General features: G+C 39.8%; 3 protein-coding genes across 4 annotated transcripts in view; 2 read left to right on the top strand and 1 right to left on the bottom strand.

Moving 5' to 3' along the window:
• The first annotated feature begins 2,631 nt into the window (after positions 1-2,631).
• On the top strand, positions 2,632-16,341 carry slc12a1 (solute carrier family 12 member 1). Its single transcript, XM_054618351.1, has 26 exons — positions 2,632-3,044; positions 4,302-4,442; positions 4,793-4,868; positions 6,549-6,644; positions 6,992-7,131; positions 7,233-7,343; positions 7,449-7,560; positions 7,672-7,799; positions 8,046-8,130; positions 8,242-8,399; positions 8,493-8,600; positions 8,721-8,844; positions 8,987-9,088; positions 9,317-9,472; positions 9,569-9,668; positions 10,252-10,363; positions 10,717-10,857; positions 11,496-11,602; positions 11,708-11,790; positions 12,309-12,434; positions 13,072-13,200; positions 13,582-13,693; positions 14,563-14,649; positions 14,786-14,921; positions 15,057-15,124; positions 15,203-16,341. The coding sequence occupies exons 1-26, from the start codon at positions 2,787-2,789 to the stop codon at positions 15,333-15,335; spliced, it is 3,129 nt and encodes a 1,042-aa protein (XP_054474326.1). The 5' UTR covers positions 2,632-2,786; the 3' UTR covers positions 15,336-16,341.
• A 2,495-nt stretch (positions 16,342-18,836) lies between these two features.
• Positions 18,837-24,229, top strand: dut (deoxyuridine triphosphatase). 2 transcript variants are annotated; one of them, XM_054617978.1, is made up of 7 exons: positions 18,837-20,014; positions 20,709-20,877; positions 21,361-21,452; positions 21,607-21,651; positions 21,758-21,832; positions 22,305-22,375; positions 22,883-24,229. In XM_054617978.1, exons 1-7 carry the CDS (start codon positions 19,903-19,905, stop codon positions 22,937-22,939), a joined length of 621 nt encoding a protein of 206 aa, XP_054473953.1. In that variant the 5' UTR covers positions 18,837-19,902; the 3' UTR covers positions 22,940-24,229. The 2 variants fall into 2 exon arrangements, with proteins under 2 accessions (XP_054473953.1, XP_054473959.1); XM_054617984.1 differs by lacking the exon at positions 18,837-20,014 and adding an exon at positions 20,021-20,198.
• Positions 23,369-25,732, bottom strand: part of fbn1 (fibrillin 1) — a 59,308-nt gene continuing 56,944 nt past the window's right edge. Inside the window, exon 66 of the mRNA XM_054617966.1 lies at positions 23,369-25,035. Coding sequence (XP_054473941.1) covers positions 24,649-25,035 — 387 coding nt within the window. The 3' untranslated portion in view covers positions 23,369-24,648. The remainder of the gene's footprint in view (positions 25,036-25,732) is intronic.

The following is a 25,732-nucleotide window of genomic DNA, read 5'->3' as shown; positions in this document are numbered from 1 at the left end:
GAGAACCTCTAATGGAGGGATAAGTCAATGATTACCTTCCATGACATGTATTTATGTTTCATATCAGCTATTAATGATTATAAAGCCATTGTGTTTAATAATTTTTTAAAGTGAATCAAAATAACATTTTACTATTATGCTTTTGTTACTTGCAGGTTACTTTAAAAGAGCGATATATAACATTCAGAGCATTATTAGACAAGCAAACAACTATTTGCTACATAAAGATATGGTGGAGTAATTTCTACCTTCTTAATAGATATTTTGAAATATATTTTTTTTTTCAATTGAAAAATGTATCTCAACATTGAAATTAACTTTCAAATTGTTTAGTAATCATATAAAAATAGTACATTCAGGAGAGTCTTTATTCATTTCAAATGTGATTACCGAAATAATTAACTAAACGTCACCTCAGTTACACATTATAGGAAAACAAATGATGCATATACACTAAAAGAGCTGTTTAAGATACTGAATTTGAATATCAGATTGTTTCTGAAAAGGGCCTCTGACACAGCAGACCACAGTCCAGCAACCCTGAAAGTTAAAAAGTAGTAAGTCAGTTAGCCGTAAGTAGTTTAGCAGGTAAGTTAGTTAGACGGTTAGCTAGCTGGTTAGTCAGATAGTCCTGCACTGGGTCTCTGCAGGATTATAGCACAGAGCAGCACAGAGCAGCACCCAGAGATTCTTTGTTAGACCATCATCCCTTTCATTTGAAACCCGTTTATAGAACTAATTCCATTAACATTTTGGTCAGAAAATATTATCTGTCGATCAGTTTCCCTATAACAAAGCATACATAATAGATCATGTTTGATGGAGGTACTTAATTATATTACTGATTGACAGATATAATTAGCAGGCCTATGCTGACTGGAGTATATATAGCTGAGATGATTAATACCCACCCTTTTATTTATTGCACCCATTTAGATATTCTATGAGTAGGCTAATCCTGCCTGCTGGTATCTGCACTTCTGCACTTAATCACTTTTTCATACTGCAGTGAGCCGAGCAAGGTTTGATAAATCCCTCAAAGGGATTTTTTTCTGCCTCTTTTGAGCTTTCTGGACTTTTTACTAAATTGCAGATTCTCTTCTTCTGTACAAATTGGAGCATGTGCACCTGCTGCCAAGGATTCACCATAGAGGCTCAACAGTTCTCAGAGCAGCAGTACAAACTCTGAATTTAATCAAGCACAGCAGACAAAAGTCCAGCAGCACTGATAATAAAAAAGGAATCACCTTAATCTCAAATCCAGACTGTCGGTAGGACTGGAGGATCTCTAACTGCACTTAAGACAGTGTGCATGAGACAAAACCTGTCTCTGTTTAAAACTCAAAATAAACTCAAAATCTGACAAAAAAGTTGCTGTGGTGCAAAGTAAGTACATTTACTACTGTACATAAGTACAATTTAGAGGTACTAGTACTTAAGGTAAAGATATGAGTAATTATTCCACCACTGCACGTTGCGACACAGATCAGAGGATTATTATCACCATTAGCCATAAAATCACCTGTTGCAGTCTGATTAAGACAAAGAAGTGAGGAAGAAGAAGCGGAGAGCTGTACATAACATTCTGTGTGGAAAATTTTCAATCTATCATTGATGAAGGAAATCGTAACAACTTTGAGCCACCGTGTTCCGAATGTGATAAACATTGCGAAACCGATTGTCTCCTTTCAATCTGCACATAAAAACATGTGCTGGAGTATTTGTTCTCAGCACCGCAATACACCCAAGGTCAGATCCCAAGCCATTAGCCTGCCTTTCACTGTGTGCATAAATCACCGTGGTGTATCAGTAATAAGGAAGTTTACCTGTTAAAAGGAATCTTAAAGGCACTTTAGAAGTCATGTGGCTATAAAGAAGTGCCTCCGGCATGTTCCTGTAATTCATGGTCTCATATTAACTCTCATTTTCCTCATGAATATGGCCATTTCTTCTGAGTTGAACACCCCATCAACTTTCTTAGCACGATGTGACAAAGAGAATCATTAGAAATAATACTTATATAACATAATCAGTTACACAACTCAAGGGCCCAATATCTTAGTCACTATAAGGTTCATTCCCCTCCTGTTATCACACTAGTTTTATTGATTATATCCTATCTGTTATGAATGATATATATTTTGTATAACATCCCATAATAGCTTTATCTTTTCCTACACATCATAAGGGGTCTGTAACCTTGAAATTCTTCCCACTTAGTTTTATTCCTCTAGTGGGAACTTCCATGTGGATGTGTCCGGGTGATTCATCCAAAAGGGCCCAACAGGTCTGAGGAAATACTATCCACAGCCCCCATAAACGGCAGACACAGGACAACATGTGCTGTTGCCCTGCACTTCAGACAATAATATTAGTAATCAATTATCCAGATCTAAGGCAATGAGAGCCTTTTATCTCTCGTTTGGCGTTTATGACTTGGTTAATAGTTAAGCAATGTCTTTGTGTCCCCTAGGATGGAGCAAGGACATATCTGACACCCCTCGTCCAGTTTTTTTCTAAGGGCTGATCCAGAGATTTAGCCAATAGCTGGCAGCCAGTGTATGACCCTGGGATGGTGGGTATAAAGGTAGGCCGTCTGAGGCAAACCGAGTTTACGCAAAAGAAGCTCAGAGAAGCAGACGAGATCTCTAATCCTAGTCTAGTCAATAGGTCAATAAACAAGGACAACTGCACCTGTTGATGCAGCGCTCTGCTCTTCAAAAACACTGCTGGATGCCGTTTGATCCCTGACTGTTTAAATCTGAGAATCTCCTCCAGCATTCCTGATGAAGAGGCTCAAGTCTAAAGGAGGGGAACACGATAACCCCATTTATGACTCCACTCTGGATGAACCTCCCTTCTATGAGGAGACCAACTTCTCCAACGGGGACCACCGGACGGTCCGACCCTCGGTGGTCAGCGCCTTCGGTCACGACACTTTGGACCGGGTGCCCAACATTGACTTCTATCGCAATGCTGGCAGCGTGAGTGGTCACCGGGCTGTGCGACCGTCCCTGCAGGAGCTCCACGATGTTTTTCAGACGGTGAGTGCATGCATAACTGTGAAGTTGGTAAGCATGAATGATACAAGCCCACTTCTTGTATTTCTGTTTTCCTGGTCTGCATGTTTGTCCTTCACCTCACCTTCTGCAGAAGGTATTTTTACGCCTGTTTTTCTCCCAAATTCAAGTCACCGACTCTTTAACTGCAGACATTGTTCTGCTTCTGACCTACACGCTCCATTCACTCACTGAAAACAGAGTTAAATCAGATATTTTACAGTTGTGCGATCATTCAAACATCGTCACTTTCGGTGTCCACAGTTCAGTCATTAAATCTTTGCCCAAGGACTTGTGAAACTAAAAAGGACGCTGAAAGTTATTTCTGGGAGCTCAACAGCAACTGTCACACTTAGAGTTTTTAGTGCTTTTTTATTAGGCTATTATACTGCCTTGTGTTGCAAAATAGATGGAGTTATAGGTCATTTGGGTTTTATGGGCCGAACTAGATTAGCATTTCTGAACGGGCAAAAAACAGAGAGCTCTTTTAGCAGTTTTTACTTTGCAGAAAATGGAAGAAATTATGAGTAATGAAGACAGAAGTTTAGGAGATATAATTTGGGAGGGCACCGATTACAAAATAATCAGCATCTAGATAAAAATATCTGAAAAAGTTTTATTTATCTTAAAATAATAACTGCAGCTATCTTGTAGTTTTGTTGCCAAACAATAAAATGTGTCCAATTCATTAATTTATCCAAAAATGTTGCTATTTAAACATTGATTAAATTAATAACCCTGACATGAAGTTACATATTTCAAGTAGTCAGTAGCAGTAATAGTAGACTCAATAGGATACTTAGCTGTTACCACAAACAACAACTTGTTGCATCTGAGAGGTCAGACCAAATCAGATATCAGGGCAGTAGAGTCAGTCATTAAACAGTCTGTAATCATCTGCATAGAAGGTTAAAATTAGGTTCGTCTTTACATTATCTCTTCTTTTATCTTCAGTTTAGAAGACACACTGCAGTGTATGTCTCTACAAATGCTTTATCAATCTTTATCCAAATTAAACCACCATGGTTTCCTCTTAGTCTCAGAGAAGGCAACAGAATGCCAAACACTTTGCAACAGGCACTGCAACTTCTTAATAATGAGGCGCTTTCCTACGACTGAAAATTGTATAGTTACACCAAAAATGCAAATAGCGCGATCATGACTTTATCCCAGTTATTTCTATAAAACCAATTTACATGTTTCCTTTCCTTTCTTATATTTGCTTCTACATTTTCCCAACAGAATGGAGCGATCTCTGTGCCAGAAACTGTGGAGGATGATGGTGAGGGGAGTGACGGGACCCCCTCTGATGATCTGGAGTCTGGTGTTCCCACTGACACCAACAAAGGGCCAACAAAGTTTGGCTGGATAAGGGGCGTCCTGGTGAGTTATGTCGGGTCACGAAGGGACTGCGGTGCTTTATAGAAGCAGTGTCGCTTTATAGAAGCAGGGTCGCTTTACATAATTGTGACCTGACAGTATGAGGCTCCAAATCACAGCAGGGGAGTCTGGGGCTGATTGCATTTGTTCAGGAGCTGCTAGTTCATCGTTTGTGCTGCTGGCTTGAAGTTCAAATAAAAGTCCCCAAAATATAGACTATGCTTTTTAAAAAGCATAGTCTATATGTTCAAGTATTAAGCATCTCATTAACATTAGTGTTTCTCTCACTTGACATATTAATGAATCTCGATCCACACTGAAGACTTTGAACTTATCGCTCTTCTCTTCCACAGGTGAGATGCATGCTGAACATCTGGGGTGTCATGTTGTTCATCCGTCTGTCCTGGATTTTTGGTCAGGCAGGCTGGGGTGAGTGAGACGAAGATACATGTTGGTGAAATGGAGCACACGGCCATTTTTTGTAATTGCCATTCTCTAAATATATCTACTTTCTTCTGGTCACTCCCCTAAAACATGCTCAAGTTTAAAGGGTGTTTTCCCCAATTAACTCAAAAATTCAGCTCTTGTTCTGTTGTTTGAAAAGTTCTTAAAGGAAACAGACTCGTTACTGACACATGACAGACATGTTTTCAGAATGGACCAAATGTTTTATTAAAATAATCAAATAGGTAAAAACTGGAGCTACTGGGGAGGAGAGGATATTGATAAGTTTATGAAAATGATTTAAAAAAAAGCCTTAATACAAAGTTTGAAACCTTATGACAACCCCAAAGTATCTCAAACAGACGGTATAACATAAGCTAAGCCAAATTGGGGAAACTGAGCTTAGTCATCTCAGGTGGAACACAGCAATCCCCACAGCAGAATTTATGCGACCTACATCGTGTCCCAGTGCATCTACTCTGCTAAACGCAAAGAAACAGAACCAATTCAAAGAGAATCAAAACAAATAAACAACCCAGTCGATTTGATAATACAGGCAAAAGAATGATAACTCAAGCAGAGCAGCAGAAGCTGGAAAACGGGTATTAACAAGGCTCACCATGCTGCATTTTAAATCAATACATTCAGGGCAACAATGGGGTTCCAACACGCCCAATATACTCAGCCGACACAGTGGATCAAAGCTGCAGAAGAAGGCAGTCAACCTGCACAGTTTAAACAGGCTGACTTATACATGATCAGTGATCACTTTAAAAAACAGACCCGTAACAGAAAACACTACCAGCGACAGCAGAGACAGAGAACATGAACCACCAGTTGCTTTAAGGCCTGGAGCTGCGTTCACCAACACTACACATAATACTCACCTGAACTAGGGGAGCATGCTCAACCTCACAGGAATTTCCTTCATTAAGTCAGTGCAAATGGCACCAACGGCTTAAACATTACCTATAACTGCATATAGCCTAATATATATAGCGGTTTTCTTCTTACACAGCTCAAGTTGGGAAGTGTTGCTAATATAGACCTTTAAGAAAAGCATGATCAACCAACAATGAAGCCAAAGATGAATCCCCCAGTTAAACCATGGCTATTTTCAGGTGGATATAGTCGTCTCAAGCAACAGGCGACTGATCCTAAATGTCTGTGTTTTGGGAAATGAGGCTCTGTTGCCAGTAATGCTTGGCACTAGTGACAATTATTAGGGAATATATAGTCCTCCACTCATTTGCAGGAAGTGATTGATTTGGGACAAATTCAACTCAACAAGCCTTTCTGATGTCCCGTAATGATATAAGCTTGCTGATAGTCATATTCTGAGAGTGTGTGTGCAAGAGGCAGGGAATGAATGGGGAAATAGTGTGAATGGCTTCATGAGCATGTTCATTGCTTAAGAACCTATCAATCGGCAGCAGCTTTTGAGAAGCAGAAAAAAAGCTGCAGGCGGTGTAGCAGAGCAGGTACACAGACGGCTGGAGCTTATAGCCTCCCGTCTGCTCTGGGACTTTTGACTCTCTCTGTGTTTTAAAGGTGACTGTAGGGAGGACGGGTTTCATTTCACAATCAGAATGCTTTATGACTGACCACTTTAACGCAACGCCTGAGTAAGTTGTTAACGAAAAGCGTGTGTTTGTTTCATTTCAGGTCTGGGAATTGTGGTCATTGCTCTCAGCTGCGTGGTCACCACCATCACTGCCCTTTCCATGTCTGCCATTTGCACTAACGGTGTGGTGAGAGGAGGTAAGACAATGCATCATCAACCTTCATGTCACAAACCTCTCATGCAGGCCTTTCACTGCATGCAGAGCCACTGCAGCCGTCTGTTTTGAGCATTATTCATAAATGTATAAAGCCCGAGATGACACATTCACTCATCCTGACGTAAAATCTTTTCCTGAGAGAATGGAATGACCTGGAGGACAGTTTATAGATAAAGACACAAGGCTCAAAACTGCACCTGAATGTCACCTCTGGAGGCCTCGTCTCTGTTTTACGGCCTTCTGAACTTGTCCCGACATTAAATCAATGACTCAGTGATGTGGCGATTAATCATACGGCGCTGTTATGCTTCATTTTGTCATTTTCAGGAGGAGCCTACTACTTGATATCTCGCAGTTTGGGGCCGGAGTTCGGCGGGTCGATTGGTCTAATTTTCGCCTTTGCCAACGCGGTGGCTGTATCCATGTACGTGGTGGGGTTCGCTGAGACCGTGGTGGAGCTGCTCAAGGTGTGTGTGTGTTATGTTGTAATGATCAGTTGACTGAAGAAGGGCTTGATGTTTGACTATACACTTATCCGTGCCTGTTCCGTCCCTTCTGCGGCACACAGGATAACGCCGCCCTCATGGTAGACGAAATAAACGACATCAGAATCATCGGCTGTATTACTGTAGTGTTGCTTCTGGGCATATCGCTTGCTGGGATGGAATGGGAGGCCAAGGTGAGAGATGAACTTTATGCTGGTTGTTGTACAATGTCTGAACTCGTTGTGGTAAAACATCCAAGCGTAACTTTAATCCGTTTCATTCTTTTTTTGTCCACACAGGCACAAATTGTTCTACTCTTTATCTTGCTGGCGGCCATAGTGAACGTATTTGTAGGAACGTTCATTCCTGCAACTGATCAAAAGAAAGCCATAGGGATCTTCAATTATCAATGTAAGACACCCTCTCCAAACAAAAAAAAAACTCGAAAATTTGAATCATTCACAAAGCCCTGTTCACCTTATTTTCGTTCTCCCTCTCCGATTTCTCTTCCCTCTCTCACAGCGAACATCTTTTTAGAGAATTTTACTCCAGATTTTCGAGAAAACGAGAACTTCTTTACAGTGTTTGCCATCTTTTTCCCCGCTGCAACCGGGATCCTGGCTGGAGCAAACATCTCCGGCGACTTGCGGGTAACTTTTATCATGCAGATGTCACTGCTTAAGAGCCATGCATAGGAATCATTAGCTAGTATTGTGCATGGGTTTCTATACAAACGGGTGGAGGTGATAAAATAAAAATGTAATTGTTATTCTCTGAATCAAGTGATCTGCAGCTGTTTTACTTTAATGATTGAAACTAAGTTAATAACAGAAACAGTTTCCTTCATAGTCACCGTTATGCATGGAATATGTTTAAACCCAGATGTTGTTTTACAGGATCCCCAGGGTGCCATACCTAAAGGTACCCTACTGGCCATCCTGATCACTGGTATCACCTATCTGGGTGTGGCCCTCTGCGTTTGTAAGTACATGATACTAATTTGGTCCTGATAACACGTACAAATATTTGAGTATTCCTGTGAGGTTTGTTGTTCCTAAACAAATGCATCTGTTCTTCTCTCTGATTGGTCAGCTGCCGCTGTTGTCCGTGATGCCACAGGAAACATAACTGACCTCATCACTCCTGGAATGGAGTGTAACGGTACGGCGGTAGCTGCCTGTGAGCTCGGCTATAATTTCTCTTCCTGCGCCGTGGAGAAATGCGAGTTTGGCTCAATGAACACCAATCAGGTACGCAGCCTTTCAAACTCTAATCTGCACATAAGAAGGAGGTCTCTTATTTTTTTCATCTCTAACACTCTCCTCTTTTCACCGCTGGGTCAGGTGATGACCATGGTTTCTGGGTTTGGTCCCCTCATCATTGCTGGAACGTTCTCAGCCACACTTTCCTCGGCGCTGGCTTCCCTTGTCAGTGCTCCCAAAGTCTTCCAGGTCAGTAACTCAAAACCTTTTCTTTCTAAATGCAGTGCAAAGTTTTAAAAAGGAACTCTCTCTTATTGCTCTTAACTCCTGAAAAAGATCTATACTAACTTAAGCTCTGTCTCTCCTCAGGCTCTGTGTAAAGACAACATCTACAAGATCCTGCACTTCTTTGCCAAAGGACACGGCAAGAACAACGAGCCAATCCGTGGCTACATCCTCACATTCATTATCTCTGTGGCCTTCATTCTCATTGGTCAGTTCAACTGTCTGTCATGGCCTATCTTAAATTAGATCTAAGGCTCCCAATGAACAAATGTAGAAATGTAAAAATGACAAACTTTTATGCATTGGGAAAGAATTTCCAATTTGACATGTTTGTTTTTTTGTCTCTGTAGGTGATCTCAATGCCATCGCTCCTATCATCTCAAACTTTTTCCTTGCATCTTATGCCCTCATCAATTTCTCCTGCTTCCATGCATCCTGGGCCAAGTCTCCAGGTGGGTCTGTGTATATATAAACATTAGGCACCTTCTAAAAATAAGCACCAGACTTAAGACGTTTCCAAGGAGAAACTGAGTTGAATTGCATTAGTGTTAAATACAAAGTCAGATTTGTATACTGCATGTCACTGGTCATGGCCTTTATATCGGTACAGTCTTTTTTCCCCATCACTGGTCCAACAGTCTGCAGTTACTAAATGTGCTCTTTCTTCTGCCGTGCTTTAGGTTGGAGACCAGCATATAAATTCTACAACATGTGGCTCTCCCTGTTGGGCGCATTGCTCTGCTGTGTTGTCATGTTTGTTATCAACTGGTGGGCCGCTCTTCTCACGTACGCCATAGAAATCCTACTCTACATTTACGTCACAGTCAAAAAGCCAGGTGAGCCGCACGTACTGTAAGTGTTTGCACGTTTGGAAGTACATTCACGATGCCTGCTAGATCTAACCTTTGAGGACTCGTATTGTCTCTCTCCAGATGTGAACTGGGGTTCGTCCACGCAGGCGGTGACATTTGTGAGTGCGGTCAACAACGCTATGTCTCTGTCTGGTGTCGATGATCACGTCAAGAACTTCAGGTAAAGAGTCTGCATTGCATCACTGTGGGTTCAAAAAAAATAATAAAAAATAAAAATATATATATATATATATTCAAAACATTATAACATTTTCATTCATAGAAGCTGCACCTTTTCCCGTGAAAGCGCGTTCAAAGTTTTCTGACCCTAATCTTGGTGTGAGATATTTTAAACCTTGTTTATTTCATCAGTATGAAAGATTTTGAAAATAGGATTAAGGGTCATTTGAGCACTACATTTACTTGAATGCAAATTCGTATTTTTGTTTGTTTAAAGTCTTATGTGTCTTTTATGTGTAATTGTTATGATCTTTATGTTGTTTTTAACTTTTTGTTGTTTTGTTTTTAAGTCTGCTATCAGTGTTTTTATGTGAGATGCTGCCATCGTGACCATGAACCCCCTTTTAAAAGACATTTAAAATATTAAAGGGATTAACATGGATGAAACTAAATTTAACTAAAAATATTGAATAAATAAAACTTGAACCAAGTTGTCCTTATCTGTAAGAATAAAAAGCAGAAATGTTCAAATTAAAGAACATTTTAAGAAAAAATAACAAGTGGCATTCTTGTTTGTTTCTCAGGCCTCAGATCTTAGCACTGACGGGTGCAGCACGGGCCAGACCGGCTCTCCTGGACCTGGCTCACTCCTTCTCTAAGAACTATGGACTCTGTCTCACCTGTGAAGTGTTTGTGGTGAGGTTATATTCTTATCTCATTATTTGCAAATGCAAAACAACGGATATTACCAAGGCTGCACTAATCCTCTTTCCCACATCTTTATTTTATACCTTTTACTTTATATCAACCTTCTATTCAAATCAAGATTTGCACATCAAGCTAAATTTAATTGTGCAGAGTGCAGACTTCACATATTCATGCAAATATCAAGCAGGGATGACTTAAATGCCAACTGTCTGGATTCCTTGAGGCTAAAGCTAAGGGTCAGTTTTGTCTATTGAATATTAAAAGAAAAGTGTATTTCTCTCCCATACACACCCGCACAAACACTTCCACTCACATTCAGCTGTGTGTTGTGATCCCTGCAGGGTCCGAGATCAGAGGCCCTCGAGGAGATGAACGCTGGCATGGAGAAGAACCAGCTGTGGCTCAGGAAGACCAATCGCAAGGCCTTTTACGCCGCTGTGGCCTGTGACAGCTTCAGGGAAGGGACTGCGAGCCTGCTGCAGGTCAGTGCTTTCATTTACGACACACTCCTTCAACTGAAGAGAAACAAAAAAAAACCTGCTCAACCATTCAAAATGCATTCAATTAATGTGTAACCTCCACGTTTTGATCCGAGGGCTTACGGAGGATTGAAACATTCCAGAAACAGGTTTTATTGACCTGTTGTGTCCTCACAACAGCGAGTATCTATTGCTGTGTTATGACTCTGGACTTGTCTTAAGGATCTGACAGTGACTTTACTGCAGGAGGTAGAAGAGGAGAGAGTTAATGAGGAGCAGGAAAACAGTCTTATGGCTCTGGCTATCGCTCTGTGGAGATAAGGCCCCGGTTCATTGTCAGGAATGCTTACTTCAAACAAGCACGGCAGATTAAAAGCTATAATTGATTAACACTGCAATGGATGAGTCCCCGCAGACAAAGTTAGATCTGCTGAGTGATCTGCTCATAACTCCTGGCAGTAAAACAGCTTCGTAGACCTCTTGTGTAGGACATGTTGGCTTTTTTTGTTTTGTTTCTCTTCTCCGGTTAATGAAGACTCCAGGTTTTACAACCGCAGGGAGACATTGTGCCCGTGTTGCTTCGCTTATCTGATTTTAGTTTCTTTATCTTTAAGCTATGGGTGTTGTGTTTTTCTTTACAGGCTTCTGGTCTTGGCCGCATGAAGCCGAACACATTAATGATAGGCTTCCAGAGAAACTGGAGGACTGCGGGCAGAGAGGCAGTGCAGAGTTATGTGGGAGTACTGCAGTAAGTCACAAAAAAAATACACAGAAGCACACGTGATATTAATGTACTCAATAATTAAACACTGTTGGACTGGTGTCCTCATTCTGTTTTCTTCCTTTTTGACAGCGATGCGTTTGACTTTGATTACGGGACAGTGATAGTGAGGATGGGCGAGGGACTCGATGTGTCGCACTTCGTAGAAGCTGAAGGTCAGTACAAAAACTGTTTTTAACAACTACCACTACCATATGTTTTAAACACAAATCAAGGTTAGAAAGATAAACAATGGCAGGAAATAAGTGGCCTCAAAACAGAAGCATGAAATAAATAAATAGAGAAGCAAATATTGATACAACACAGCAGAATAATTTAAAAGTAGAAATAGAGCAGTAGTCTAACTGAATTGACTTTTTAAATCAATTTTTACTACTTTAAAACAACCAAAAAAAGAACCGAATTTGCACTGCTGTTGCACTTTTATTCTCACAATGACTCAGAGTAATGGACGATAATAAAATAACACTGATAAGCCAGGGCACTTTGTTCTGTAGATTACTAAGTATTTATAAAGGTCGGGTAGTTAACAGATAAGATGCTTAAATAACATAATCAGTGTACAGCTGTGCCTCTGGAGAGATCTTTACAACACCACAGATAATCCTCAGTAATGTCACGTTAATTCACAGACATATTTGTCATAAACAGGAAATGTGTTCATGTCTTTCAGAGGAGATGCTAAATGCAGCGAAGGAGCAACAGGCGCTGGACAATGACATGATGTCCAACGGGGGGAAAGCAAAAGGAATGTTCAGGAAGTCCAAGAAATTATCTAAGCCAGTGCTCACCACCAGAGGTATCTTTCTTTCCTTAGAGGTTATTTCTCTCTGATCAAATCTGACCTGACATTTCAGAGAGGCCTCAATATATGCTACGTAAAGCTGAGCATGATCTTTGAACATGTGGGGAGAGAAAATCCATCTAAATATTTCCACTGATGTAACATACGTTTAACAAATGAAACCAATCGCACTTGGTTCTTTTTTGGAAACATCGCCACCGCTCCCCATTGAGATATAACTGAATCAAGCGCTCCCACTTAAGATGTCTCTGAGAGCGTAATTCAATAATATGGTCCCTTTAGTTCCAGTTTGAAGAGCATCTCTTAAGAGCAGCCCTTTAACCCCGGACATGAGGGTGCTTTAATGCGTCTCGCTCCATCTGTCTCTACATCACACACACACATACACACACACAACTGTCCTTGCGAGGCTGCGGTGCTCGTTAGTATGCGATCTGGATCCCACTCATTGGAACATTAAACCTGAGAGATGTCTGTTCCCGCTGATGTAGAGTCAGCCCTTAATGTTGATTTGCACTAATTTCCCCCTCCAACTCAACTCTCCACGCTTCGCCAACGAATTAGATTCCCTCCTACTGTTTCCTCTCCCTCATCCTCTTTTCATTTCTCCTCTGTCTTTTCTCTCTTTTAGTGTCAGTGTGCGGCCCTCTGCCCCAGCAGGTTGCTAAGATGAATGAGAAGCTGTTGGAGGCCAGCGCTCAGTTCCAGAAGAAACAGCCTAAAGGCACCATTGATGTGTGGTGGCTGTTTGATGATGGAGGTAGGTGTTGGCTCCCCTAGGCGGCCTTCTCTTATGTTTCTCACTATAAAAAGAGTGCAACGAGAACGTGCACAGACACGTCACGTTCTCCTAGATACTAATGCAGACAATGTGCAGATGGAAGAGATAAATGTGAAATAAACAACACCAGAACAATAAAATAAAATCATAAAAAGGGGAAAATGAACCAGAAGTTATAAATGCCAAAATATAAATCAGTTATGTCCCGGCCCAAGCTTTATCTGTCCACTGCTTTATTAAGTGTTTAAGATCTCCTTGTAGCAGACAAATAAACTGAAGTGCCAGAATGATTACCACCTTGGCATATGTGAATCACCAAGATGCATATTGAACAATAACACCAATTGGTTTGTCTCGCAGGTCTCACCCTGCTGCTCCCCTACATCCTCACTACCAGGAAGAAGTGGAAAGACAGTAAATTAAGGATCTTCATCGCAGGGCAGCCTGGACGCTGTGAACAGGACGAGCAGGAGTAAGTAAAAAATATAATATCAATTTCACCTAAAAGCTAAGGTAGGAAGTTCTTTTTCTGGCGTCAAATGAAAAATAATCCATTATAACCTTTCAGGATATTGTAACACTGAGAGAAAACTAGACTTCTGCATCTCCTCTTATCTCTGTTTTTAAGCTTTAAACAATCTAGGCCAGTTTCTGACGGGAGACTTCGGCCAATTACAAAATGCAGATGCACATGCACATCCCTTCAGTTTTAAGCCTGATTTAACAGCGCAATATCCTGAAGGAAAAGTTGCCATTCCAGCATGTGAAACCACTTCATACACTGCAAAGAACCCCCCCAAAAAGGAAAACAAGAATCAAAAAGAGAGTTACAATATCAGCAAAGCGTTTGAGGGATGGAGAGAAAATATTGCTAAAAGTTTAGCTTCTGGAAATCACAGCCAAAGGCTAAGCAGAAGGCTAAACTTTTTTGCAACATCATCTCTCCATCTCTGAAATGTGTTGCAGTTATTGTAGCTCGCGAGAGACTTGAATCACAGTATTCCCACAAGTTTGCAAAGAAAACAGGAGGGTCATTCTCATAGAATTGCCACTATATAAGGCCATCAGGATCACAATAAGGACCAGGATGATGTTTGAAATAAATAAGTACTCGTACAGGTTACTGTAGGAAGTGTTGTTGTTTTGCCTTTTCCAGAAAACTGCCTACCCTGGATTAACACTTGAATTACAATATGCTGAAAGGTTATTATGGAATGACAGCAAAAAAATATTTACTGCCTTCCCGAGCTTTAATGGGTGGAAGAGTTATTTAGCATTAATTGAAAATAATGACTAATATATATATGAAGGTTAATCAGTTTGTGATAATCTGTCTTGCAGGATGAAGTCTCTGTTGCAGAAATTCAGAATTAACTGCACGGACATCAATGTCATCGATAACATCCACATCCAACCCAGAGCCGACAGGTAATTGACAGTTACGATAGCGACAGAAGACCAGATGGTGCCACAGAAACAGTAAACTTGAATCACCTCATAGCATCTGCATATTATATATATTTTTTATATCAGTCAACTCATGTTCTCGTCTGCTTTCCTCCAGCTGGAAGAAGTTAGAAGACATGATTGAGCCTTTCTGTCTGCATGAGGGGTCTAAAGACCGAGCTCAGGCCGAAGCCATGCGAAAAGATCATCCGTGGAAAATCACAGATGAAGAGCTGAGCAGCTTTGAGGAGAAGGTAAAAACCACCTACACTAAGATGAAGACTTAACATACCTAATCATGTATTAGTTTGGTTTGGAGCTGGGTGCATTAAACGGCAAAAATGATGTTTTAATTTCATTTTTTAAAGTAAATTCTGCTGTTTTCACAGACCAACCTCCAGATACGACTGAACGAGGTGCTTCGGGAACACTCCAAATCAGCCAATCTGATCATTGTGTAAGTAAAGCCAACTGTTGCCTGAATAACATTGAAGCTCGGTAGAAACATGTTTAACGTACTCCCCCCCCCCTGCAGGAGCATGCCCATTGCTCGTAAGTCCGTCTCTGACTTCCTCTACATGGCCTGGCTGGACATCCTGACAAAGGACCTCCCTCCCACCCTGCTCATCAGAGGAAACCACAAGAGTGTGCTTACGTTCTACTCCTGAGCACCCTTCAGTCCATAAGCTACAAGTCCTGATGAAGGCATTAATACTCACAAGTGCTTATACAAGGAATACAAAGAAATACTTTTTAAAAAAAACCCAGAAAAGTGGGTCAGTAGGCTTATCTGAAGAAGGTATAATAAAAAAAACTATGTCCCAGTCACAGCTAAACCTTGTAAATATTTAACCATTAACCCGTTTTTATCACTTTGTCTGGTATGTGCTGTTCCATGATACCGTCCATGATACCTTTTGGCAAGTTGTGATCTGGACAACAGTTAATTTGCAGCCAAGTGAACCTCACATTGTACAACACTATGTGGCTACCAGTGTAAAGTCTTAATGCTGTGCTGCACTCAGGGTTTTGTATGGATGCTGTCAGTTAGGAACATAAAAGTCTTAATAAAGAAGAATGCATTTCTGACACTGAATTTTGTAAATGTCAGTCTGAATGTGAATTTAAGAGCTCGGGCAAAGTTGAAGCTCTTTGCAGCAAGTACAGAAAGAAAGGTGTAATGCTCAGATATTATTATATGCATTAAACAAAAAATAAAAAGCTTACATTTTCTGGTTAGAACAAAGTCCAAACCACACGTCTTCTTAACTCAAAGCCAAAGACACAGAGACATGAGGCTGCTTTTCAATGGTCACACTGAGTGACCGTGTTGCCTGCTGCTGTGATTGTAAAATAAATGTACATAGTAGATGTCTGAATTCACTGGTGGAATATTTTTGGTGCAAACCTTCCTTTCATAAATGATTGCTTCCATTGTTTTAAACCCTGATAGTAATGGTTTGATTCTTTTTTTTTAAACATTCCTTGATATTCACTCGGTGTAAAATACTCTGAGCTGTTTAACTGTTCACACATTATACAGGCACGTCTTTAAATATTGAAATGTGTTTAATGTTAAAATTACAGCACACTTTTTGTTTAGAGAAAATTAAAAATATGATGTTTTCTTCCTGTTTAATTATATAATTGTGATTACCTGATATAAAAGGATTAATACAGTGTTGAGCTGCTCTTATTCTTGTCTCTGTCATTTAAAAGGTGATTTGTTGAGATAATGTCAGATATTGTTTTTCCAGAAAAATGTGTCCTTTGAATAGGGGAACCTGTTGGACACAATTACTTGAGAATTTTAATTTTGTACAACTATACTTTAAATTATCTATTTTTACTAGTTATATCATTGTTGTTGTAACAATTTAGCACACTGGGGTTTTAAGTGCAAAACACAAGATAAACTATAAAGTCTCAAATAAATGAACTTGTGCAAGACCAGCAAATACAAATACAAAATACTTCGTGACTTCCTTCTGTTTCAAAATAGACAAGGTTTGGGGAAATTGGTTACAGCCAAACAGAGTCATTTGGAAAATTAATTTCAAACAAATACATACGTATATTTCATGCAAAAGGCTAAATTAAAGAGTTAGAGGTAATCTATATGCACGTGTTGAATATCAGCACTGAATGTGAATTAAGACATCCTGTAAGCCAATGACGATGTATTCCCAGTGGGGGGCAGCAATGCAAGGTGGGATCTGACTATAATATGAATGAATTATAATAGTTAGCAGGAAAAAGTCGTTAAGAATTAGCTTGATTAGTCAATATAATGATTCGATCATATAATTAATAGATTGGGAAATTAACTATTTAAAAAAACATAAACAAAGAGAATGTTTTGCGAATTGATATAATGTAGAAAAGACAAACTACATTTCTAGGATTTATATCTAAATATCCAAATAAATACTTTTGTTTAACATTAGAGTTTGCCATATCCTTCTCAGTATACAAAATATGCAATCCAATTGGGAAGATATAATGTTGGAAATCCAGCTAAATGTATTCTGATTAAAAATTGCAGGGGGGAATGTGCAGTTCTCTTCTGCTAGGTACCTTCACATAGAGGCATACAAGGGAGAAAAGTAGCCAGAAAAAAAACAAAAAAACACAGGGAATAAAGATAGATGTATTTTTTTGGGGGGGGGGGGCAGAGGTGGAAAGGTGACTACAATATTTCAGGCAGGTAAAAAAAAAACCCACAATGCATTAAAAGTCCACTTATACACACGTTGAACAACATCAGCAACAAGACAACTTGTGTCCAAACCGATGGGCACTTGCAGTCTTTGTGCTTATTATAAATTATGAATATACAACTTTTTTCCTCAATGTAACACTTTACAAGCATGAACTAACATAGAGACAAAACTCAGACAATTAAACAAAAATGGCGTCAGAAACTTCTTTTAGTCCAACAGTGGAATAAAACATCACTGAAGCAGACAACGTGGACATGAACAGAGAAATAAACTCAACAGGGACTGACAGCAACAGAGATATTACAGCAAAGGAATAGACTGCAGTTTCAAACACAGTGTCGTGCGCACACTCAACTATGTTGCTAGGCAACGTGGTTGCACCAAAGAAGTGGTTGTGGACGTTCTCATATGCAGCAGTGTGTTGTTGTCCTACTCACCTGTCTGACTCAGCACCTTCAGGTCCTCCAGAGAAAGGTGTAACTCCTCCACCCACTCATTCTGAGAGTATAATATAACCAGTCCTCTCAGCCTCTCTGGTCCCAGTATAACCATTCATGCCAGCCCGACCCAGTACTATACAGGTCACGAGCATTGGTGGTGTGTTATTTGTTGTGCTCACAAGTTAGAGTATTAAATCATTAATTAACATACAGTACCAGTCGAACGTTTGGACACACCTTCTCATTCAATGGTTTTTCTATATTTTTATTTTTTTCTACATTGTAGATTAATATTGAAGACATCCAAACTATGAAGGAACACATATGGAATTATGTGGCAAACAAACAAATGCTCAACAAACCAGAATATGTTTTATATTTTAGATTCTTCAAAGTAGTTGAATGAGAAGGTGTGTCCAAACTTTTGACTGGTACTGTAGATGCAACTTTTCTTTATTTTTTTACTACCTAGGAACAATAATGCTTATTATGACCAGTCCCTTAATATGCAATACATAGTATGATTGTGCCTGCAGGGCCCTCGCGCTCCTGACCTCGGCCTGTGAACTCAAACATTTATAACCTGTCATTTCCGCAGTGTGACGTCACCGTACCTGGAGTACACCTGCAGCTTCTTCTCTGCTGCAGCTGCTGATTCATCTCCTTTCTTCTATTCTGTTCTAGCACATTTTACCAGGAGTTTTTCATGCGACTCTGGTTTTCACTCTAACAGATGCGAGTTAAAATAAGTACCTAAATTAAAAAATAAAATTACAGATTTTTTTGAATACCCTACATGGTGCAAGTAGGCTAAACTAAACAGCACTTTGTTAGAGAAACGAGAGTAAATGTAATTCCTTACTTCCTTCCCTAGGAATGGGACATTGCAGTGATTCTGGGAACAATAACAATAAGGAGGTGGAGTGCCGGACATAATAAAAGTGGTCTCTTTTGTTTTATTTCTTTTTTTTCTTTATTCACCTCATAATAAAAGGTAATCCAGGGACAAAATCTCATACTGCATGATCCGATTACGATTTACAACGCATTGTACACAGTATTAGGCATATTATCTTTGATCATGTTGAATAATAACAAAACATAGCATGAAAAGAAAAAAAATATATATATACATTATCGAACTGTACCAGGAAGATGTAAACTTAAACATATATGATACACCTTGTTTAATTTAACCACAGAGTAGTTTTCCATTTGTTTGAATAACAGCTTTTGTGTTTGTATGTATACATTTGCCCAAATGACAAATAAGCTTGAAGGCATTGTGAGACAATATTTCAATTCCATGTCTTCTAACTTTGTGTCAATATTTTAAAACTTAGATAAACCAAAAATATGTTTAAAAACATCTACGCTTCAAGAACTTGTTTGTCAAAAAATGGCCACCTTGAGAGACAACATGTATAATTACAAAATAACAGAAATGTTAGGCCACCACACTTATCAAATAATAAATTAAGGGTATATAAAATCATTGACAATGACTTCATACCATATGTATTTTCTTTTTGTATTCGTTATAGTATTGTTATTTTTTTAAATATTATATAGGTGGAGGCTTCAAATATGCCCAGTGGGCTTTCTGCCTCTTCCTGCACTGTAATATAATTTATCAATGTTGTGTTTTTTATATTTTTCAATTGTGCAAATAAACTAAACTGAACTAAAACTAATACAAACACTGCTTGGCCCAATAGATCTTGAAAACCTAATGAATAAGCCCACTTCATGGTAGCTTCTAGAACATGTTATTCTTTAATTATTTAATTATTTAAGGTTTTGTTTTTTCCCCCCAAATGAATAAAAGAAATCAACAGCTGCACATGTCTTTGGATCAGTATAAAGCGAGATTGCAAGGTATGATATTCTTGAGATACTTTCAGCCTTTTGCCGCAATACACAGCTCTGCAGGAACACAGAGTGGTCTGTTGAAGAGGGGGAGGAGCTACAGTACAGGGGGCGTGGCTTCATGACAGGGGGAGGAGCCAATCAGCTGAGAGCATGCTAGCGCTCAGTTAGCAGTTAGCTTGTGGACGAGCTTAGCTATCATTATGGCACGAACGCTGCTAAGGCTAAGGGGTCTTCAGCTGCAGTGCTTGTTTGATGTTGCTCCACGTCTCTTAGGAAGGGACTTTCACATTCAGACGCCTGCTCTAAACAAAGGCAAGCAAGACATTGGGATGGCTAACGTCGTCATTAGCATCGTGTCCAGTTCTCGTTGACGTTAGCATCGCTAGCCCGCCTAGCATGTTGCACCTTAAAACCCCCGCTGCGGTTTCTTTGGTATGCTGCATTATTTACCCGTCGTGACCACCAACACTACCTCTGCTTTATTCTGGTGCAATGCGTAAGTAAAGTGAGGCTTTGTGTTCATGCAAATGTTGTATTTCCGCAGAGGTTACAGTTGATCTCGTTGGTAGCGAACTCTCGCGAGAACTCGGTTTCATACGCAACGTGGCGACGCGGAAAGGGTTGCCATAGTTACAGAGCATACTGACGTTCTTGCCGATTTAGTTATGTATCTAAATTATTTTTTATTTATTATTATATGACACTAATGTATAAACGTGTATGCGGTGTTGAAGTTACTGATACGACGTTTTTAACTGTGTGAGATAAAAAAATAAAGTGTTTTAAAGTTACGTGTTTTTTTGGAGGAGGAGCCTATTTGGCGCTACTCTCAGCGCGGGAGATTCAATTCGAAAAACCAGGACCGCCAAGAATCTGCAGCAGAAGCGTTAGAGAGCTTCAACCTGCCAGTAGTCTGCTGTAGTGCTGCCTCCTGCTTAGTTGGTTGGTTTAGTTTGTCCGTATAGATTATTCAGTGTACTAAACTTTACCAACATGCCTTCTCTAGAAGTTACTGAAGTTAGAGATGCATCTGCAATTTCTCCATCAAAGAGGGCAAGGACGGAGGAGACAAAGCATGCAGAAAACAGGACTGTCCTCAGGTTTGCAAAGCTTTCTGAGTATGCCACGACACCCACCAGAGGCTCCACTAAAGCAGCTGGATATGATCTCTACAGGTTGGTTGTATAATGAATTAAAACTGTGTTTAGGTGGAGTGATGACTTAATGTTAAAACTGAACATGTGTGTGCTTTTATTATAAGTTTTAATGTGACAATATGTGTGTTTTTTAAGATCCAAATGTAAAAGTCACTTCAAGTGTTTGTGAATATATGCTGTACCAGTCAAAAGTTTGGACATACCTCATTCAGTGGTTTTTTATTTTTTATTTGTTTCTACATTGTAGATTAATATTGAAGACATCCAAACTATGAAGGAACACATATGGAATTATGTGGTAAACAAACAAATGCTCAACAAACCAGAATATGTTTTATATTTTAGATTCTTCAAAGTAGTTGAATGAGAAGATGTGTCCAAACGTTTGACTGGTACTGTACCTTGTGCTCCTACATATGTTGCCTTGAAGTGCTAACCAGAGCGTTATATGAATATAAAGCCATGTGAACCAGCTAACCTTAGTTATCTGTATTTAAACAGTGCATATGATTACACCATTGGTCCCATGGATAAGGCCATTGTGAAGACAGACATCCAGATAGCAGTTCCACATGGCTGCTATGGGAGAGTGGGTGAGTGTTTGACATACTGATGTTGGTTCTTCCTGCTGTGTCTACATACTGCTTAGGTTTATGTTCACTGCATGTGATTTCAAGTCAGAATTATCTTGAACCAGTTGTGGAGCAACCGCTGATAAATGTCTCTTGTCTTTTTTCTCATTCTCAGCACCGAGGTCCGGACTGGCAGCAAAACACTTCATTGATGTTGGTGGTGAGTCTTTGCATATTTGATCTACTTATGATTAAAGGTGATGTTTTAGCCTTTTGACACGTCCAGTCACCTTCATTTTTCTAATGCATGTGTTTGTTCTCCTCAGCTGGAGTTGTAGATGAAGACTACAGGGGAAATGTGGGAGTTGTGCTCTTCAACTTCAGCAAGGACTCATTTGATGGTGAGTCGTGGCGTCAGTGAAATGCATCACCTACATGAAATACATAATGACATTTGAAATGCATTGTGATGATTTAAGGCTAGAGTGAAAATTGTTTGATGGTAATCACTTAACAGATTCAACTGTTTGGCAAATATTCCAAAAATAAATGTATATGTATGTATAGCAGAATGAATGAGGTCATTGCATCTCTGATACTAAAACCGCCTACTGTTTAAACTACTCTACGTTTGGCAGAACACAAACCGGCTAATTCTCACATTAAATTAAAATAATTTTGAACCTGGAATATGTTTTTACCTCTAAATCAAAAGTAGGAATGAATAAGTAAAACATTTTTGTATCCACATTTACTTATAGCATCCTGTAAAGATTATAGACTGTATGTAAAGACTAAAGTTATAAAGACTTTGGTACAGATGTGCAATTTACACATTTTTGACTCCTCATCTCCGTCTGTTCATCTTTCCAGTGAAAAAAGGTGACAGAGTTGCTCAGCTGGTGTGTGAGAGGATCTGCTACCCAGATCTGGTGGAGCAAAAGGTAAACTGCAGGTTGAAAAACTCAAAATACAAGAATAATGTAGAGTTAGATGTCCAGCAATAAATTCCACCCTCCTGAAGGTTTTAATGTTCAGTGTTTGTCAGCTGTATGAGAGAGGTGTTAATTCAACTCAATGATCATCTTGTCGTGCTGTGGTTCTCTATTGTTACAATGACGGGTGTTTTATATTATTTTGCCCAACCCAATTATATCATCTGGAATAGGCTAAATAACACCTTGGTAATGCAATATAATTTAACAGAACCACAAACTACATCCTGTGAAATGATCCATCACATTGAATCAACACCTCTCTAAACGGTTTCAATAAAAAGTTCAAACATTCAAAACCTTCATGGAGGTAGAATTGTTTTGCAGGACTGTTTTCCGTACAATGTTTGTACGGAAAATCGGTACAAACAGTGTCAGATTTTCCGGATGTTTGGCTTTATTTCCTGTTAGTCATCAGATTCATTTGAATCAAAAGCATGGTCTGTGTTCTTTCAGACGCTTGATGAGACGGAGCGTGGAGCCGGAGGTTTTGGATCAACTGGACGCAACTGAAAGCTCCAAATATAGTTGGCGATGTACATGATGAAAATACATATTGAATAGGTGTTAATAAAGTTCTGGTTTTTTTTGTAATTTGGAGAGTTTGGTGTCTTTACCCGGACTGTCACAGTTTGAGTTCTGTCTAATGAACTTCTTGTCTGACAATTCAATGTAAAAAAAAAAATCTTTAAAATCTCCACATGGGGGCAGTGCAGGACAAGAAATGCTTCTTAGGTTAAAAAAACCCTAAACAAGTTGAGCCCAACTCCATCACAGTTTCCATTGGGCTTATGCGAGTTTTACTAACTAAAACATTAAGAGATCAGGTTACACACGACTGAGTAAGAAGGCTTTTTAACATGAACCTAGCAGCCTTTAGTTAAACTTTGTCACTTAAATATTCAATCGGGATAAAGTCGAAGGTACAGCAGGGAATACATATACACCGAAAATGTTTTTATTGTGAATTTACAACTAAACCCTCACTGATGTGAACAGAGAACACAGACTGGTGTCAGGCTGAGTCCGTGGCAATGCAGCACTGATTGTATTTTTGTGAGAGGATGTGTGGCCACGAAGACCTCAGTGCATAATCATGAAGGCCCAGGTTTGGCATCATCAATGTGTGTGTCGTGTGTATGTGTGCAGGTGTGTGTATGTATACACAGTTTACAAAAGGAAGTAGTTGGTCATTATAAGCACCATTATTAACCCCTCTATTCCAGGGGCTTCCTCTAGTTTACAAATGCTTCATAGATTAAAAGTGGCATCGATTATTACAGTATAAACACAATTTACATGTAGTATAGAGGAGAGCGGACAGGCTATGCAGCTAGCTGATACTGTTGCAAAGACATGGAAATCTTCAGAATGACCAATGGGATTGTATTGTTGACTACTGAGTTGTGTATAGTAGTACAGTGCATTCAGAAGTCTATGTGGTTGGGTTGCTAGCACCAGTAAATATGAATTATTCTAGTCAGTAGGAAAGATGGGAAAAGCATAGTTTAAATATGCAGTTGGAGTCGTTCAAGCTCAGACGTGGCTACATCTCAACAGTCCATAGTGGGTTCCTTTCCTCTCCTAAACATTCTCTTTATTTCATCTTCACTCCATTTAAGTTAACATCTGGGGAAGTAGAAATGTGCTTTTACTTTCATGTATCCCGGCTTGTTCAGTTGTTAACCTGAAGGGAGGAAATTTATTTATTACAGACTATTGGGACTCACCCTTTTTCTTCTTTCTAAAAAAAAAAAAGAAACTCAGCCTTCAGAGCTTTCTGCAGTCCTCATGCCCTTCAAAGAGGCACCTGATTCCACATATCATACAACATGAAACCCTACAATTAAAAAAAACACACTCACGCTCTCAATAGTGCTTCACACACACAGCTGAAGTTGTGTGTCGGGGCAATATGTTCTTCATTGGACTGAAATCTTTCATACTGCCTCATTCAGCTGGCGTTTTCCACAAAAAAAAAAAAAAAGTGTATCTATGATATGTAGAATCATCTTTGGCAATCAAACGACGCAGTCCTTTCCTCCCCACCCCCAACCCTTTCTTGTCTCTTTGGTAGTGAGCCATTCTCCCTGTAGAAGTAGAAGTTGCCCCTAACCACTGATCCAGAGTCAGAGATGTTTGGCCTTTTTTGGGGGGAATTGTGAGCCTGACACTGGATTAGCAGCCGCCGGCAACATCTGCCTGTCTCAGTCTTGTGATGGTTAATGGAGGATGATCTGCACCTTCATCTTCAGTATGTCTCCCAGCTGTCCTGTGAGGTAGTCTTTATCGTGTCGGTCCTCCAGCTCAGCCAGCTCTGTCTTCCTGTAGAGGGGCATGCTGCTGATCTGAAGGTCGTACGCCCCGGGGGGGAGGGTCTTCTTCTTGCTCAGGTGCAGGTAGCTGACGCCCTCCCTCTGGTTGATCTTGAAGTAGCCCTCCTCGTTGCCGTAGTTGATGCTGTAACGCACGTGGTCGCTGAGGGCGGACAGGGCCGGGGTGAACTCAAGGATGTGGTCGCGGTTGCTCAGGTCGCTGATGTTCAAGTGGAACTGCAGAGTGTCCTCGATGTCCAGACTGGCCAGGCTGACCGCCTCCTTCTCAGTCAGCTGCAGAAGGAAAAACACAGTCTGATTATTTAGTGGATATAAGACAAGTGTCCTACGGTACAGAGTGTTTTCTCTCGTTAATCAAGCGATGGAGAGGAACAAGGTGTAACTAGAACGTATGCCTCTGCAAACCAGTCAAGTTGTAGTTTACATCCATGTTTGTCCAAAATGTCACCACTTCATCACTTTATCCCTTTAGGGCCGTATCCACATAGTGTTTTTTTCTTAGCACCAGTGTCTTTTTTTCAATTGTTCGCAATAAGGAGAGAGCATAAAGGTGCTACACACTTTCATTTTTTTTCTAAAAGCTCTGCCTTTTTTGTGAGGCCACTGACTGACTTTGTCCTCTTTGCATTATAGCTATCAGATTAAGCCGTGACAAGCTAATCCATACACAGTATAAGGACAAGCATCCTTCTGGTTGGTGCTCATGGTGAACAACAATATCAAAGAAATAGATAGTAGCCCAAATAGATAAAACAAGGCAAAGGAGCTTTGCTAGTTCCTAATACAACGATGGTAGAGCTGTGGCATGTTGTAAAGATATTGTTAAATGACTCAATGGGGGTAAGTCCTGAATGGTTTATTGTATTTGTTTATTATTTTGTTGGCCCGAAAGCAAGTGATTTTTACATATTGAGTCAGAAATGAAATGTGATGGGTTTATAACACACCTAACCTGTTAAATGTTTCATTT

This window comes from Anoplopoma fimbria, chromosome 2 (genome assembly GCF_027596085.1).
Source record: "Anoplopoma fimbria isolate UVic2021 breed Golden Eagle Sablefish chromosome 2, Afim_UVic_2022, whole genome shotgun sequence".
Taxonomy (NCBI): Eukaryota; Metazoa; Chordata; class Actinopteri; order Perciformes; family Anoplopomatidae; genus Anoplopoma; species Anoplopoma fimbria.
This window is presented reverse-complemented; position numbering and strand designations above follow the sequence as displayed.

What these genes read in the sequence shown, in the direction of transcription:
- slc12a1 (XM_054618351.1), top strand. Translation starts at nt 2,787, where the DNA reads ATGAAGAGGCTCAAGTCTAAAGGAGGGGAACACGATAACCCCATTTAT. An exon ending in GTGCTCCCAAAGTCTTCCAG is followed by an intron (nt 8,601 to 8,720) that starts GTCAGTAACTCA and finishes GTCTCTCCTCAG; the next exon opens with GCTCTGTGTAAAGACAACAT. An exon ending in TGTGAACAGGACGAGCAGGA is followed by an intron (nt 13,694 to 14,562) that starts GTAAGTAAAAAA and finishes TCTGTCTTGCAG; the next exon opens with GATGAAGTCTCTGTTGCAGA.
- dut (XM_054617978.1), top strand. Translation starts at nt 19,903, where the DNA reads ATGGCACGAACGCTGCTAAGGCTAAGGGGTCTTCAGCTGCAGTGCTTG. An exon ending in GACGCCTGCTCTAAACAAAG is followed by an intron (nt 20,015 to 20,708) that starts GCAAGCAAGACA and finishes TGCCTTCTCTAG; the next exon opens with AAGTTACTGAAGTTAGAGAT. An exon ending in CAGCAAGGACTCATTTGATG is followed by an intron (nt 21,833 to 22,304) that starts GTGAGTCGTGGC and finishes TCATCTTTCCAG; the next exon opens with TGAAAAAAGGTGACAGAGTT.